Raw genomic sequence first — 17805 nt, 5'->3', positions numbered from 1 at the left:
TTTTTTTTTTTAATTCTATTCTCTCCCAGCTAAGTAATGCCAAGACAATTCAAACAAAAAAAAAAAGACAGTTTCAATTCCCCCTCTTTGGGAGGAAGCTGTTCAAATGCATTTTGGGAAACATTAATTTCCCTTTTTATCTTTTCAAACTCCTGAAGAAAAGAAGTTTGTAACTGAAACAACCAAACTTAATGACACTAATTGAAGCTGCAGATATCAGGGTAGTGGGGAAAAACCCATCTCTGAGTATTTCAGGAACATTTGCAAGAGAGCTATTTGCATCAAAAGCCACGGCAACAAAGTTCATCAAACTGGTTCCTAACAACATCTGGCTAACTAAAAAGGAAACTAAAGGAAAGCTACCTCCCTTGTAAGCTGGAATTGGCTTTTTGGAGGCTTAAAATGAATACTGTACACTGAAACCGAAGGGAAGGGTCAGAGTCACTTGAAGAAGGCAAAGATACATCTAAACACCTACCATTGCCTGAGAGATTCCACTTGGAGGCACGACCCTGTTGGTAGGCTCAACTCCCACCATCAATCCAGAATGTGTAGGGAACCAAATGCCATAACAGTCTAGAAGATTATTCATTCAGAATTTAGTGCAGAATTTTACATACAGATTTGTATTCATTATGGCCAAGCAGCAATAAGCTAAATACTCAATAAATTAAAACCATTTTTTTCCAACCTCTAAAAGCTGTTCAAATCTATATTGCATTCTCAATATTCATGGAAAAATTATCTGGAGAATCCTTCCACAGCTTGTCTGAAGAGCTAGATTTTTGGAAGTCTGTTTCTGATGTCTTGCTCCCCGCTGAATTATTCTTAATGAAGTTTAGCATTATACTGAGCTATGGGCCTGATTCAGGCCTTATGTATTTCGTGTCAAACAGAAATAACTCTAACAAAATTAGTTGAGCTACTGTAATAGTATGTGACTCCATGGACGTAGATGTGTGCACCACCAAAGAGTGTAATTGTGGGCTTAGCCACTTCTTTCCCCAGTATGTATCAAGATGAAAAATATGAAGTATTTCTTACAGTGACTGAAATGACAATGAAACTCTCCCACATATGGCCACTATAGCAGGTACATTTGGATTGTCAAGCCCTCAGGCATTTGTCCTCTTATTATCTGTATAAATCAAAGATGTTTAACTAAATCTTTTGAAGTGACTGTAGGATGTACCAGTAGCATCAACCTAGGTAACCGTGGGACACCAAACCCCACTTCACATTGCATCCAGGTGTCACATAGCAGGCTTTTTATGTGAACTGAATACAGGTGAACCTCCCATTCCTCACATACTGCTGTTAACCAAGTAGGATGGAAATGGTGACCCATGAAACACATCTGTCCTCAACCTGTCGTCCTTCTAAGGGTCATCCAACCTTTTTTATGCAGCTCTATCACACTCAGAAACAACTGCAGGCTTCTTTGCTCAAAAGCCAAATGTGCTGGTGTTCCTACCTAGTGAGAGGAGGTCACCAAATATACCACCTACAATTACATTTTCATCTTCTATCTGTAAAAGCTTTCTATTCAACAGTCATTATTGTCTTCTTGTTGGAATAAAATGTGAGGTATTTTAGGAAGCTGTTAAAGAAGCTGAGTGGATTGAAGTATTATTGTGCTAATTAAAGCTTCTTTGATTTTCGAACACTTAATCTCAACACTATAAAGTGAACATTTTCATAAAAAGACCAACCATGAGATATAATGCAACTCTAAAAGTACCTGTTAGAAGCCTTAAGTACAGAACATTTCTTATCTTCTTAGCAGACTGAAAGGGAGCATGAAATCACAGTCTTTCTACAGTCTTCTGAAGTGAAAAGATACAATCCTATTTACTTCTGTGGACTCTGGTTTATTTCAAGAGCATGTATTTGTACATATCTGCAGAACTTAGATGCAGAAGTACATAGCAGCTGCTCTCAGGGTTAGCACTGAATCAGCCAGTCTGATTTTCTTTGGCAGTCAGGCCATCTGACTTAGACTGCTAGCCCTGAAGGCAGCTGCTCCAGATGTTTTAGAGGAAGCATAAAACATTAACAGTGGGTAGCAGCTCACCTGTGGAAAAAAGTTTCAAGCTCAGACATAAGACTCATTTTGTGCTGTGGAATATTAGGATTCTTATAAATTGAAAAACAAGTATCTGGTTTCTGCATAGCAAAGGAGTACATATTCTCACCTGAGATTCATATGTTTCCTTAAAGCTATTATTTTTTTATACATTAATCAACAGTACATGTAAGCTGAGCAACTTGCGAGACCAACTGTTAGGTAAATCAAATTCAAGTTACATTCATCAATATTATATAGAGAAGGTAACATGTTAAAAGAGCACCTTGCTACTGAATGGGCTCTCTCCCTTTTTGTGTTCAAAGTCTGCTGAATTAGTCTCTGCTCCCCTTACAACCAGAGTGTGAGTGCAGCTGAAAAAGAAAGAGGAGCCTATTCTACAGATCATCAGCATGTCTGTTATCTAAGTTACATCTTCAGAATGAAATTTTTTTTCCTCTCTGTAGGTTGCTTCAGAGAAAAACTACAGATAAAGAGGTGTCTTCTTGTAACTAAAGGAAACAATACACAGATTTTTTTTGTAGCTGATGAAGCATAAAAGACAAGATAGGAGAATTCACATTGGGGGGGGGGGGAACCCCAAAAAGCAAATACATGTATTCTTTTGAGATTAAGTAATAAGTTAATTTAGAGACTCAACTAACCCAGTACACAATGTTTTGGGGTTTAGTTTGGTTTAGTTTTGTTTTGTTTTGTTTTTTTTTGTTTGGTTAATTGTTTGTTTGTTTGTTTGTTTTTTAATGGGGTCATTTCAGAGGGCAAAGAACACGTCCCACAACCTGGTGCTGAATGCACTTAGCTTTGTTTGAAAAGCTCCACTTCGCAAAACTGATCACATCACAGTAAGTATCTCAGTACAAGGTATACCAAGGGGTACCATGACTGCAGAGGCTGTGGGAAAGATGAGGAATCATAAAGTATGAAATGCTATCTTGTTAGCAGCATGGCCAAAGGAACCTAACAGGTGCACTTTCCACACAGAGGAGGTAGCACAGATGGAAACAGGCAAGGTTTTTCTTCGAAAAGACACATAGTTGTGAAACAAGAATTGGCATTCCCAGTCCTAAGAGAAAGGAGTTTTTTGAGCTCAATACATGACAAATATGATGAGACAGACCACAAAGGACCTCAAGTGAATGCTCTGGAGATAGTATTTTACAAGATGAAGTGTGGCCAAGAAGGGAGGAAACTGGTAGAGGGATACAGAAATGGGCTTTATGACAAGTGAATTGTAGATTCAGGAAAACAGATTACACAGCAACATTACTATTTCACCCAAATAGTGCAACAGGAGCTTTACGAAGGACAAAAGGGAGAAGACTGATACTGTGGAGGTGATAAACAAGCATGTAATTTTTTTTCACACAGAAAAGAAGGAAGCAGTGAGACTTTATAAACACCTAGAGCAAACAAAACTCAATGACACTCAAAGTAAGTCATAGCCATGAGTACCTTGTTGAACTATGAACACCACCACAGAGCAGCTAACAAACAAATGGCCTGGACTAGACCCATTTAAGACTGAGACTGCAAATCTTTACTGTCAGCTCAACAAAACAATTTTTGTCACTTTATAAGATTCAATAAGATAGACTAAATATACTTGAAGCTATTGATGAATGACGATTTCATTGACCAAAGCTTTTCTTGACCAAGAAAGCAAACAAAGAAGTAAATAAACTCACATGACAAGCCACACAACATGTTCTGCCTCATATATTTTCACTTCATTTCACCATATGTAATCTGCATTCTACAGCACACTGATCCCACTGTTACAAACTGCACCTCTTTACAGAGAGACCTGGGAGTCTTTATAGATGGACTTCTAACACACAGAGGCAATACCTTGGGCATAAAATAAAATAAAATTAGCATTTATGTCAATGCCTTCTTTATATATAATATTGAGTCATGACTGTAGCAGACCAGTTTGCATGAAAACACCTTGAAAAAAAACCAAACAATTTTCACCAGAAAACAAGAGCAAGTCAGTTTGACTTGTTTATATTCAACTCAAGCCAAAACCCACGACCAGTCATGCAGTTGTTTGAAACCTGATTTCAAGTCTGCACTTACATGATAATGTTCAGATTCAGGAATGTAGCTGTAAAATGTTAATTCATACCCGCCAAACCTTTGGAGAACACAATCAGTTGGCTTAATTTTATTTCCACTGGGTTTGGTGGAACTCAGTGCTGTCTCAGCAGTGAAGGCAGCAGTGTTTGGCCCCAGAACATTACTCACTCAAGGGTAGATCCAAAGCCGATGGAAGCCAAACCCTTATCCTTTAAAGGTTGAATTGACATTTACAAGCCTCTCAAAGCCCATCGCCACATTTCCCACTCACTACATAGCCATTTCTTATACCATACCAATAAGAAAGCCATCAATGGACCAACCATTCATTTCAGATAAAACTGGCCAGTAATGACAGCAGAGAAACCAGACTCCAGAAAATAACCAGACAGAATAATCCTGGATAAGATCCTTAAAAATTATCTTTAATTGATGCCAAGTATGAACAGATGAACAATTACAGAAGCAGGTAAAATTGCATAGATGAAAACTATGCATTTCAAATAGCTCAAGAACTCATAACATTAGATGTTCTAAAAAAGGTAAGTCAAATGATTTCACTACTGGAAGTAAAATGAGCGGTAATGACAATGAAGTACATACTTGACCCAAAGTGTAAGCCATTTGTAAATGGTGGAAATAGGTACAGCTGTGTCAGCTTAAATGGTTTGTTGCTCTGATGGTGCACTTTCATATGGAGACTATTCAGTTTATATATTTCACATTGGTAATAACTGATCTTTAAAATCAGAGGTATGTCTGAGAGGCCATATACAGTTCTATCAACAGCTGTTATTTATTCATTTCAAACCAACATACTGCAAAAAACAATGGTTTACATGTAAAGGAAAGGAAAAAAGATTTCATCTTAGCAGGTTATAGGTAAGGGTTTGCTGAATTTAGTCATAAAAATATCATTTTTACTTTTGTACAAAAGTAAAATATACATTTAATCCCAATTACATTGTAGAAATGTCACTGAAACAATAACATGGATCAAAGACTGATGCACCTAAAGGAACTGAATGCAACGTCTTCATTTTATTATAGAAACTAGAAATGGAAGATGATTTTTGTTTTATAACTTGTAGTGGCATTTGCTAGAGCACGTGAACAGGTGAAATATACAGAATTACATAGATATTAACAGATACTTTGACACAAATTTCAATTAAGACCTCAGTTTCATTTCATTTCCTTTGAAAATATCAAAGCTATGCCTTGACAACATAAATTGTTGACCTCACTGGTGGCAAGTTCACTTCTACTGAGTGAAATGGTAGAACACCCTGAAGTTTCATTTTGCAGATACAAATACTGACACCTTTAAGAATACTTGATAAGCATTTCAGGAAAAAAATCAGTTCTCTACACCTGATTAAGTAAAGCCAGAACAACAGAAAACAGAAGAAGAAACTCAGCCTGAAATAAGTTCAACCAAAATTGAAATGCAGGTCCCTGGTTAAAGCATCTCAGAAACTGAGCCTGTTTCAGACTTGCCATAGGCAGGTCTGGAACAAACTTGCCATGTTGTGCAATTGCAAGGACAGCTTAGCAATTCCATCCAGATCTGTGGCTATGGAGGGTAAATCACACTTTAGAGCTCATTCTGCATTCCCGCGAATGAAATTAGTCTGATGAACAGTGGCATCAGGCTGCTGGAAGCCTACAGAATCAGACCATTCCTGGAAAAACTGCAGTACTTCCATTTTCTTCATGTTAGGGGAATTGAATTAATGCAGAATGGCGCCTCTCTAAAAAACAGTTATCCAGCTAATACTGGAGAGGAATATATTCTCTCTGTATGTTACATGTGTATGCAGAAAATCTTATTCTAATACACAACTTTCTGCCTTTTCCTAATAAATTTCAGATGTTCTTGTCCTAGTGTTTATTTTGGTTAATATGTGTGTAAATGAGAAACCACACTGTCCAAGTGAGAACTATGGAAAAGTGAAACTTGCCCTCAGTTCCTTCAAAAATACTTTAAAATAAGTAAGCTTTTATGTTACACATGGGTTTCAGCTCTCTCAGAAACAAACTTTCTGCACTTCTGCTTAATGAAAACAGTTGTCCCTTAGTAAAAAAATTGTCAACAAAAGTTGCCACTGCTCCAATTATTGATTTGGACCAATGTAGCCTCTAAAGAATGATGCGTAGCTGATTTGCTAAGAAGGCTCTGATGCCTGAAATCTCAACTTGGGCAAAATGGCTGCTGAAAACAAGAGTATTTTGCTGAATTTTGTCCTGTCTCTAGTGCTTTCTACTGTCTTTCAAGTGCTTGTCCACATAACCAACAGTACACCAGGTTAAGCTCGTGCACAGTTAGAGACTTTGTAAGTGGAAATTAATTTCTTTGGGCCATGATTATTGTCAGCTTCCCAGCAGGCAGCATGATTGATTTTCCTCACACCTACAAATGTGTAAACCATGAACAAAGGAAGGAAATCACTAGAATTGTTACCATGTTAGTCTTCAGTAAGCCAGGCTGTGAATCTCCAGCACTCACATATACTAAGAGTTTAGAGGCACATGGCCAAGCTCTGCCCAGCCACCCCCTGTGAAGTAGGGTCAGTTCCATTACATTTAATGATTACTAAAGGCTTATCTGTCTGAATGAACTTGTGAGGCAGATGAGGTAAACTGCATTAAGCCCCATTGTGTTGAGAATTAAAGCAGCCTTAATTTAATTCATCTTACTTTCCTTCCAAAAAGAATGACTCCGAATCAGATTAAGGTTGCTTTTATTCTGCAACAGAATGTCCATGCTGGGCTTTAAAACAGTTTAACAAATCTACTTTAAATGCACATCTTTCATTAATTTACATTAGTTTTCCTGAAGTCTCCAGTGGAGATAAGGCTTAAGAGACTCCACGCATGAGAATCTGCATGGGTTTGATAGGATGCTCTGAACTCACACCCTGGCTTACTGCATGCTATCTTCCCTGTGAAGACAAGTAAATGCAGTTTGTTGTCTCTCCTGAAGCTGCTGCACAGAGAACTTGAGCTCTTGGCAGTTTGGCAGCAACCTCATAGTTCAGTGATGCAAGAGGCTACAGAGTCTTTTATTTCCACTCTCCCCCTTTCTCCTCTGCCAGTTCCCTAGTGCTCTGTAGCTAAGTATGGTAGGGCCAGATGGGGAATTCTGGAAGTTATACCAGCCTATGGGATTCCCACCCATTGCCCCTCCATTTTATTCCTGCCTCTGCACTGCAGTGCACTGCTGCCTTGCTCATGCCAGGTAAGTTCCCTCATCCCCTTCACTGTGTGGATGAGGAAAAAGCTGTATTGGGGCAACTAAAAGTAGAAGAGGCATAGAGCAGTGGCTGGTAAAGTAGGCTTAGGTAGTGACTCCTTATGCTGGAAAAGCTGCCTTACCTCACCAAACTACAGCTCAACTAAGACTGTCATATCCACTGGTTTCTCTGGCCAGCATAACAAGGAAGGGCATTGCTTCCGGGAGGTCCATACCAAATGAACGAAAGTCTCTTGACTCTTTCAGAGATGCACTAAATTGGCCAACAGCTCATTTCCAGTCCTTGTCCACTGACATAAACAACCCCATAGAGCTCATGTGTGGCAAAACAAAACATATGCCAAAATGGGGTGGAAAAAAAGGAAGAAAAAAAAAAAAAAAAGAAAAAAGGAAGAAAGAAGAAAAAAGAAAAGGATGCTAACTGGTAAGAACAGATAGTTAAGTGCACCTTCAGGCCTGCAAAGACACTTCAGCACTCCTGCATAAAGGGAGTAAGAGCTTTTGTTGCTATCTTCTTGCGTCAAACTTGTCGAAAAGACATGCTTATGCTACATGAGATTAATTCCTGAACTCCGTATGTACTGAGATCCTTTGCAGTGAGCTATAAATGGACAAAGCAACGTTCAGGCTCCCCAAACCACCCCAAGTCCTAATGATCCATCCTGGTTTCCTGACAAAGAAGAATCGCTGCATGCAGTACTTTTCTCTTTACAGATGCAGAATGACTATCATTCTGTTCATTAAGCTAAGATGTCCACGCCCAACTGTGGCAGAAGTTGTCACCAAAATGAGGCCTTGTCTCTCAGATGCTAATTTCTGATCATTAGTCCCACAGCACTGAATAGATTATTGCTGTTTAGTTTAGTCAGTTGGTTGCTTTATAAGCTGAGTGCAGCATTCAAGTCTGTTTTGACATGAGAAGTCATATCCTAGAACTCAAGTTTGGGAGCATCAGGACCACCAGAATTTAACAGGGAGATGTGTACAATGGGCAGGGGTGTGAGCAGGGGACAGGAAGGAAGCTTTACAACACCTACCTGGAGAATGTAATGCCCTGTTTTATTTGATGCTTTGCATTTCTGGCAGGAGTTAAAAGCCCCCTCAGTTCTTGATTGCTTGCTCATCGTTAAGATTCACAGAAGCTACACTGAGAAATAAAGTCAAGTCTTTCTGGAAACCCGGCAGGTCAAGCTTGTGCGTTACTGCAGAGTTAGGGTTGTTTTTTAACTCTAAGTGCTTTGATTTTATATATGTGTGTGTCTGCACATGCGTGTGACACACATGTATAACCACATGTATATATTTATTTATACACATATATACACATATGAGAAAGATAGATAGGGAAGAAATGATCTGTACAATGTGGAAGGAGAAGTGTTCAACAGTAGTTGGCCACATGCTAAGTGCAGAATGAAGATCCTCAACTTTTTCCATTTAAAAAATACAGATTAGTGCCTACATTAGTTCAGATCAAAGGTTATCATCTTCCAGAGCCTAGCAGTCAAGGATGGCATATTGCAGAAGATACTTTCTCCTAGCGTGGATTCCTTCACCAGATGATGGTGGAAGTAAAATAAGTTTAGGGACCAGAAAGAAGAATATGGTTTAAAGGAGCTGTGATGGGATTTAAGATCTGATGGACTGACAAAAGCGGATAGAGGAGGCAGGTATGGCGGGGCACTGGAAAGCCTCTCCCACCTACCTGCTGGGAAATCCAAGGGAAAGAAAAGCACAGCCCTGCAGTCTGGTTGCCTGAGGGTGATGCTGCAGCTCATGCTGACCCCTAGTTCTTCCTGCATCCTGCAGCCTGTCCCCAGCTGGGACAGGCTGCCAGAAAGCCATCTCAGGGAAAGGAAGGGCAGATACAATGATGGCAGCAATGTCTCTATAAACAACCTTGGGAGACTCGAAGTCTTGCATAAACACAACTATGAGTTATTTGGCAGAAGCAAATGATGAGCCCTGCAGTATCAGACTGGCTGGGGAAGGAAGGTATCCTATGGGCGCTGATGGTCTCTGCCCCCTTCTTCTTCATCCCTCTCACTCACACTTGCTTTTTCTTTCTCTATCCTGTTCTGTGCAGTGCCAGGAGGCAGCAGAGAACACTCCTGTACTTGTGCTGGTGCCTTTTAACCCTTTCCTTTGCTATCTCTGACCAGCTCAGTTCCTGGAGGCACTTTCAGCAATTCAGGGGATGTAAGATAAAGGCACTGCGCAACTACTTATATCAATCTGTTGAGTCTCTTCGGTGAGTTTTAGGGGAATACAAAATAGTCTCAATTAATGACTGCAAAAGAAACCGGCTGCTGCAATTTGGATGCATATAATAAATAAGTTTCATTTACATTCTGAGAATGCACCAAAAAGCATGCATCTGCACCTTTCAGCTATAAAGGATACTAGGTTTTAGGTGTTGCTATAGATAACTTGACTTAATTTTACATATAGCTTTCCCTTTAAGGGATGGGATATCTTCCTTTCCGACAACGCCTGGACAAAAGCCAACACGTTTCCCTGAGCAATGCAGGAAAACAATCAAGTTTCTCTAATCAGTTCATTTAGGCCTTCAGTCTATCAAGCACTTTTTTTTGTTGTTTTTTATTGTTATTATTAGTTATTGTTATTATTATTATTGAACTCATGCATTAATTAATTCAAGTTACACCTTAATCAAATAGGCCATAATACTGAATATTTGAACATGCTTTGATCTCCAAAAGTTATTGTTCCCATTTGACTAACATATGCACTTAAATACAGTACTTTAAATTACTAGTCAACGATTTAATAAATTAAGGAGTGCACTTCTGGTGAATGCAAATCAAAAAGAAAAGGAAAACAAGGAAAAAAATGAAAGAAAAAAGAGAGATAAAGGACCTATTTTTAGGAGATTCAGTTCAAACGAAAGCTTATCCGCTATTGTCTGAGGTAACGTTTCAAGCATGCTATTATAAAATAAATAGTATCAAATTCAAACATGCTTTTATTAAACTCCATTGTGCTATCTTGCAACAGAGGGGCTTAAAGTTTTGTATCCAGTTCTGGACAGGGAAAAGGAAAAGTATGTTTAAATCATCTGCATGTAAGAGAACTTAGCAGCATTGCAGATGTTTTGTCTTCAGTTTTGTTTGTTATTTTCCTTTTAGAATAGTTCTTCTATGGAGAGCAAAAGAGACCAGGCTTAAGTACGTTTGTAATAAGGTAGACTGGAAGTATGTAATCATTCACACAGGGGGCAGAAGGAAGATTTGCACTCCTTCATAAAAACCATGGCAAATGATTGATGCAGGTTTTTGCTAATCTTTTTTTCGTTATCTGATGCACTTTCTTGCAACTGTGCAGTTTTGCAGAATATTTTCACTGGAATCCATGCATATGCTTTATATCTCTAAAAACTGTCTTGCTTAGTTTAAGTTAACTGTATCAAACAAAAAAATAAAAGGAGGTGGGAGAGGAAAAGTTTAGGTCTAGCATCATACAGCTTAAAACTAAACTAGTTCAAATGGTTACCATTTACCAGGTGGAAAATGTTTTTTAAAAATAAACAAAATCTTATCTTTCATGGATCCTGGAAGCTTCTTTATCGCTGAGCAAATATTCGCAATGCAACAATGCATTTACGAGGTAAATAAAGCATTCAAAGACTATCAGTAAAGCATCTACAAAGTGTGACTGTGTCACTAAAGTCTTCAAGCTGTGAATGGGGATTTGGTTGGGTTTTTTTGTTTACACATCAGTCAGCAGCTTGCTTTTATTAACGCAGTTTTGGTTGGCTACAGTGCAGTTGCCAGTTCTGAGATTAGCCTCTCTAAAATTGTCTATGCTATTATTCATATCCTCTTCGATTTCCATGTACTCAGATTTGCTGATTGTGGAAGAGCTGCGGCGACTGAGATCACTGTCAGATGCTAAATTAGGGGAGCTAACGTGAAGTAACTGAGCCTGTTCTTCCCCTTCTGTTTCTCGGTGGTAGAAGTAGTTGAAGTTGGACACGATGACAGGTACGGGCAGGGCAATTGTCAGCACACCAGCGATGGCACACAAGGAGCCTACGATTTTGCCTCCAATTGTCACAGGGTACATGTCACCATAGCCCACAGTGGTCATGGATACCACCGCCCACCAGAAAGCATCAGGGATGCTGGAGAAATGAGACTCAGGTTCTTCAGCCTCAGCAAAATATACCGCACTAGAGAACAAAATCACCCCAATGAAGAGGAAGAAGATCAGCAAACCTAGCTCTCTCATACTTGCTTTGAGGGTTTGTCCCAAAATCTGGAGACCCTTAGAGTGTCGGGAGAGTTTGAGGATTCGAAAGACTCTTACCAGTCTGATGACTCTCAGGATGGCCAAGGAGGTGGCCTGCTCTCCTTTCTGAGTCCCCTCCTGCTCAGCCATCTCGGTGCCCAGGGTGATGAAGTAAGGGATAATGGCCACAATGTCAATGAAGTTCATGATATTCTTGAAGAATTCAGTTTTGCTGGGGCAAGCAAAGAAGCGCACTACCAGCTCAAAGGAGAACCAGATGATGCACAGGGTCTCCACAACAAAGAAGGGATCTGTGAAGATGTTGGATTTGTAGACCTGGGTGGTGTTGTCAGTGCGATGCACTGTGTATTCCTTGTCTTCTTTTAGCTCAGGTAATGTCTCTAGGCAGAAGATCACGATGGAGATGAGGATCACCATGACAGAGACTATTGCAATGACCCTTGCCGGCCCAGAACTCTCTGGGTATTCAAAGAGGAGCCATACTTGACGCTGGTACTCCCCCTCCGGCAAGGGTCTCTCCTCGTCTTTGATGAATCCTTCATCTTCCCTGAATTTCTCCATGGCCTCCTCACCCAACTCATAAAATTTGATCTCCTCAGAGAACATGTCCAAGGGCACATTGACCGGCCGGCGGAGCCGCCCCCCAGATTGGTAGTAGTAGAGGATGGCATCAAAGCTGGGCCGATTCCGGTCAAAGAAGTACTCATTGCGCAAGGGGTCAAAGTACCGCATGCGCTTCTTGGGGTTGCCCAGCAAAGTGTTGGGGAACTGGGCTAAAGTCTTCAGCTGCGTCTCAAAGCGTAGTCCAGCAATGTTTATCACTACGCGCTCACAACACTCATGGTCATCGTGGGCAGCGGGCTGGTAGCTATCCTGGGGGTGGCCAGGTAGCGCAGAAGTCTCATCCATGTTCTCTCCAGCCATCACGGTCATGGTGGCACACAGGAAAGGGGACCCAGGGGCAGGGGAGGAGAAGGGAGGGAATCGGGACTAGAGAGTGGGGAGGAGGATGGAGGAGAGCAGAGAGCCTCCCAGGACAGTTCAGGGGAGGAGCTGGGGGGAGGCTCAGAGTCTGCAGCAAGGGATGATGAGTCGGGATGGAGAGCTTGAGGAAGGGATGGATGAGAAGCCTAAAAGATGGAAAAAGCCAAAAGGGGAAAGGAGAGGTGGGACGAAGGGAGAGGCATCAGGGATGATGGGAGGGTGAAGAAAGAGGGAAGAAGTACCTTTAGGGGGGGAAGAGGGCAGGTAAGGTGAGGGGTCCTGTACCCCAAAGCCGGGAGGCTGAAGGTCTATGGAGTGCACCCCCAGGCTGAGGTCCCCTCCCCAGCCGTCTCCTTTTGCCTTTAACTCGATCCGTCCACTTTTCTTGCTGACTGGACCATCTCTGCAGCTGCTGTCACGAAGTTACCACACACACACACACACACACATACACATACACACAAATAAATAAATAAATAAATAAATAAATAAATCACGGGGCTGCTGGGAGGTGAGTCCTTGCAATGCCAACTCAGCAAATTTCCATCGCCTGCCCCCCCACACTGCCCCGGTCCTCTCCTCTTATGTGCTGGAAAGGGAGTGATGGAGATACCCTGCTTTTGAAGGCATAAATCTCACTTGCAGGATGGAGGCTGACAGGGAGGAGAGAAACATAATAAACCAGCCCCCAAACCCCACCACACACACACTCTCAGGCGCAACGGATTGGCTTTCACACCAGAAAGAGCATCCCGCTCTGCCCACTACGGCAGCACATGCGGAACCCCTACGCGTTCCCACGCACCCCCAGACATGCACCGTGGCCTCCAAGGCAGGAAGGGGCCGATGTGGAACCTGCGGTGCCCTAAGCACATCAGGAGGGCTTCTTAGGCAACTTCAGTGGGGTCGACTCCTGCGATAAGTCTCCTGACCGCCACACTCCCCACTTCACAGACAGTGGAGACTCAGCTGAGCACTGACAACTTCATCACACCAATCGGGGGAATAAGGGGAGGGGGAGCAAACCATCTCCTCTCTTGCTTTACAGCAGCTAAACACAAGTGAGAGAGAGACGAGGGGAGGGAGATCTACAAGCCAGACCCAAACTGTTCAAAATAGAGTCCAGCCACGAGGAGGGGAGAAGGGGATTTCCTTACCTGTTCCTAGTGCGATGCGTTGGTTAGGGGTAGGAGCCAGTGCCGGAATGCGTCAAGTCGCCTTGCAGCAGCATCCAAAAAAACCAAACCAAAACACAACCCGCAGCGGCAAACTCAACCCTCCTCCTCTTCTTGTGCCCCTCTTAATAATACAGCGATCGCTTTACAGGGCTGCCTGCGAGACACTGAAATATTCATACACTGTCTTAGGCTGCACCAAGGGCGAGTGGGTTTAATTAGTTTTCTGCCGAGAACCGCAGTGGGGGGTGGGGGAGTTGGTTTAAAAGAGTGCAAAGTACCTTTGTCAAAAGGCTTGAGTTAGTAAATAAAATCAAGGAGTCCTAGATAGCAGCTGGCTCTCCTGCTCTCTTCCCCTAAGGTAGCTGGAAGAGGAGCCGGGCACTGGGCAGCGGCCGCTGGAGAGATGTGAGAGATCCGCAGTCCTGCAGCCGCATCCCCGGAGTCAGTCTTGGCTCGTCCCGGCAGCAGCAGCAGCAGCAGGAGGCAGAAGCTGGACGCGTGTGGCAGGAGCGAGAGGGCTGCTGAATGCATGAGAGCAAGGAGCAAACTCGAGCCATTTCTTGACGCTGCAGTATCAGCAGAAACCTGAGAGCTGTTTGGTGCAGCTCGGGGAGCGGAGGGCGGGGGGACGGGTTTGGGGATGGGGGGGAACGCACGGGATAAGCGGGAGGAGCGGAGGCAGGCACGCTGCACCCCCTGGGGCGCCCGACAGCGCGGCCCCGCCGCCGCGGCGCGCTGCGCGCCGCGCCCCCGACGCAATGCAGGCTCCGGACCCGGACCGCAGTGGGACCCCGGGGCAAGGGGCGGCGGGCGGCGGGGGTTGTGCACAAGAGGACCCGTTCGCCGGCTCGCAGCCCGCAGGCACCTGCAAAGGAGGCGGCTGGTGTGGTGTAGGGCTTCACACATCCCACACGGAGGGAGGCGGCGGCGCCTGCGGTGTCCCGGAGCGCCCGTGGTGCGGGGCTGGCACGGCTCCGATCGGCCCCGGGTCCCGGTCCCGGCCCCCCGCCCCGCCGTACGCTCAGTAGCAGGTGAGGCTGTGCAGCCAGAGCCTTCTAGGCATAGTGGTGGAGGCTGGGTCCCGAGCAGTGTGGCTGAAACTGGGAGGGAAGAGTTAATCGGCAGGCAGCGTGTTACAAGGAAATTGCCCTTTCATGCTGCTTTATCCCGCTGAATTCATTTAGTTGATGAATCACATAACTTCGAGATGGAGAAGACCCATTATGTCATCAGCTTCCCTCCCCTGCCAGTGCAGGATTGTTCCCTACAGTATAGGATCATGTACATTATATAAAAGCCTTCTGCTCACTTTGTCAAAGCAGGCAAGGTGATCAAAATACAGCCGGGGCCTGTGTAATTTGAAGCACTCCAGGGCTAAGTAACACCAAATCCATGTTTAACAGACCTGGTCTCATTAGCTTTCCGCTGCATAATACATTATTGTCACTTAAGATCACCACCTTGGCAGTCCAAAAATACTTAATCACCTGACCTCACGGACAGTTTCTGTCTTTTCTTCCCTTCCTGTTATTTATCCCCATGTGTTCTTAGCTTGGAGTGGTTTTTTTTGCTAGAGTACAAACCATTCTAAAATCCACTAGCCCTAGCTGTGCTGTAATCAGAGCTGCTTTGCATGCTGCATTCACCAGTCCTGGTGGAAACAAAACTAAGGAAAAAGAAACAGATTTCCTGTCTAGCCTGGTATGGGTTTGTTGTTTTTTTTTCCTTTCTTTCTTCTCAGTGAGTGTCACATATGCTGAGAGTTTTGTGAGAAACTTCTGGTGAACTTCTGAGCAAGGAAATGTCTCTTTATGCCACTCCTGCGCAAAATAATCAAAACACCAAATAAAAGGAGAGATTATTCTCCTAGTGAAAATCACAACCATTCATTTTCTCTCTGACAGTTTAGCAGCTCAGCATCAGCACCCTGACTTAGACCCAGCAGCCCTAGACACTGCAAACTAAAGCTCCTCCAAAGAGAAAGGCAGTTCCATTTCCTAAACTAACCAGGCGGCTTTTCAACCCTCCAAGAAACTCAGCTACAGCCTTTAACTCAACATCCTCTTATGGCAGTGAATTCCATGCCTGGATGACATGCTGCATAGAGCTGACTGCAAAGTATTCAGAGAGCTCTGTGTTCAGTGTGTTTGGAACTGCTTTGCAGAAATAGCTCTGTGAGCTACTCACCCGCCTCTGGTGCAGTGTTATATCCCCCTGTATGAGTTCAAAGACAAATACGGATGCTCAGGAGTGTGATGAAAATGCAGATCTGACAATCAGAAGCCTGAGCTCAAGGTGCTGTTCTGCCCTTGTCTTCCTGCATGATTGCAGGCAAGTCTATACATTATATCTGGAAAATAGGAATAAAAGTGCTTCTCTTGCCTGTCACAGCTGCTTAGGCTGTTTGATCCTGAGAGCTGTCTTTGTAGAGCAGAACCCAAATCCTTATTGGAAGCTCTGGGTACACCAGCAACAGAAAAAACATGTAAAAAAATAGCACCTTTTGCTTTGACATTACAAGGTAGTAAAAAGGCAAACTGGGATATTGGTACCCCCTGCCTCATTTTTAATAGCTTTGAAGTCTGATTTCTCATTCCAAACTAACATTAGCAATTGTGCTGGAAGGTAGATATCTAAGAAGAGTGGACTCTCAGCCATAGGATCACTGAAAAGGTGTGTATAAAACTAATGAACAATAAAACTAGAGATTGCAAAGAGGTCATATGTTACATGTTACAGTGCTAAGTAGCTTGAATTAAATGCTAAGGAATAGAAGGAAACTCCAACATGCTGCCGAGTTTGGAGTCAGGCTGCTGCTTTTCCATACTTTCTATAGTACAGAAAATGGCCACCAGCAGTTGAACTGGTAATGCCTCCCTGAGCCAAACTGAGAAGTGCTGTTCAGGAATAAAAGTTTTCATAGGGAAATGACAAGTTGTAAGCAATCAAAAGCACAGCTTTGTGTGTGCTAGGTCTAGTGGTACAATGCAAATGTCATTATCCCTCTCCGATAGCCTTTCACTATGAAGAACACTCCCACTTGAGCTCCCCCATGGAACGTGCATCCAGCCTGGCATGGTAGCGTGGATGAGCACAAGCAGATGGGGAAGCAGCAGGCGTTCTGAGTTGCACGGGGTGAGGAGCTTCACTGCCAACTTTTACGGCTGATGATGTAACTTTTCAGAGTTCAACCAGAACCGATAGACTTCTTGTGTCAAAGGTAGGTCAGCGCAGCAAAAGCAGAACCATTTCTGCAAGTTCAAAGTCTTGCCTTGTAGACAAAGATGCAGATTTCCTGTGTTTCAGTCTGGTAAACAAAAGATTTCCCCAGAAATATTTTTATTATTATTATTCCGCAGATTTTTTTATTAGTATTTCAGGGAGAGAAGAACAAATTTTTGATTAAAACTCTTAGTGTATTGTAAGGATTAAAGAAAAATTGTATTGAATGATTGCGAATCTGAAGCTGGATTAAAAAATAACTATTGGCTTTATTCAGTGAAATAGGCTTTAAACACTGTCACCAGGGGATCTGAAAACTGCTGATTGAAATCAAGGGATGCAGGAGCAGAGTGGATTTCCCAGCATGACGTTATTCATGTAGGTGTCATGAGAGACATTGTCAGCATGCTAAATTTTCATGACGTGAAAAGACAGTCCTTGTGACAGAAACCATTAAAAAATCCAAAGTGGCAAGAGATGTCTGGGGTTGTTTGAACCTTATGAATCTTCACAGGCGTGGTAGCCCCAGTTCATTCACACCTGGAAAACAACCTCGTAACACAGCTCCATTCAGAACTGCAGAAACCCACAAATGAGTTGTGAAGGTGTCACCGTAGACAAAATTTAATGGCCTTGGAGACAGAGGGTGCTATGCATGAAGGGAGATGTTTCTGTTTAAATTTGCCTTGCAGAGTAGTCATAATGACCTATTGGTCGTAATGACCTAT

General features: G+C 42.8%; 1 protein-coding gene across 1 annotated transcript; it reads right to left on the bottom strand.

The window, feature by feature from the left end:
- Positions 1–10070: 10070 nt before the first annotated feature.
- Positions 10071–12802, bottom strand: KCNA1 (potassium voltage-gated channel subfamily A member 1). Its single transcript, XM_057426083.1, has one exon. It carries the CDS (start codon positions 12624–12626, stop codon positions 11151–11153), a length of 1476 nt encoding a protein of 491 aa, XP_057282066.1. The 5' UTR covers positions 12627–12802; the 3' UTR covers positions 10071–11150.
- Positions 12803–17805: the final 5003 nt, after the last annotated feature.

Source organism: Pezoporus wallicus, unplaced genomic scaffold (assembly GCF_028554395.1).
Source record: "Pezoporus wallicus isolate ANWC-B61680 ecotype Strahan unplaced genomic scaffold, APGP_CSIRO_Pwel_v1 scaffold_3294, whole genome shotgun sequence".
Classification (NCBI taxonomy): domain Eukaryota; kingdom Metazoa; phylum Chordata; class Aves; order Psittaciformes; family Psittacidae; genus Pezoporus; species Pezoporus wallicus.
Note: the sequence above shows the minus strand (reverse complement) of the source record. Positions and strands in the feature narration are given on the sequence as shown.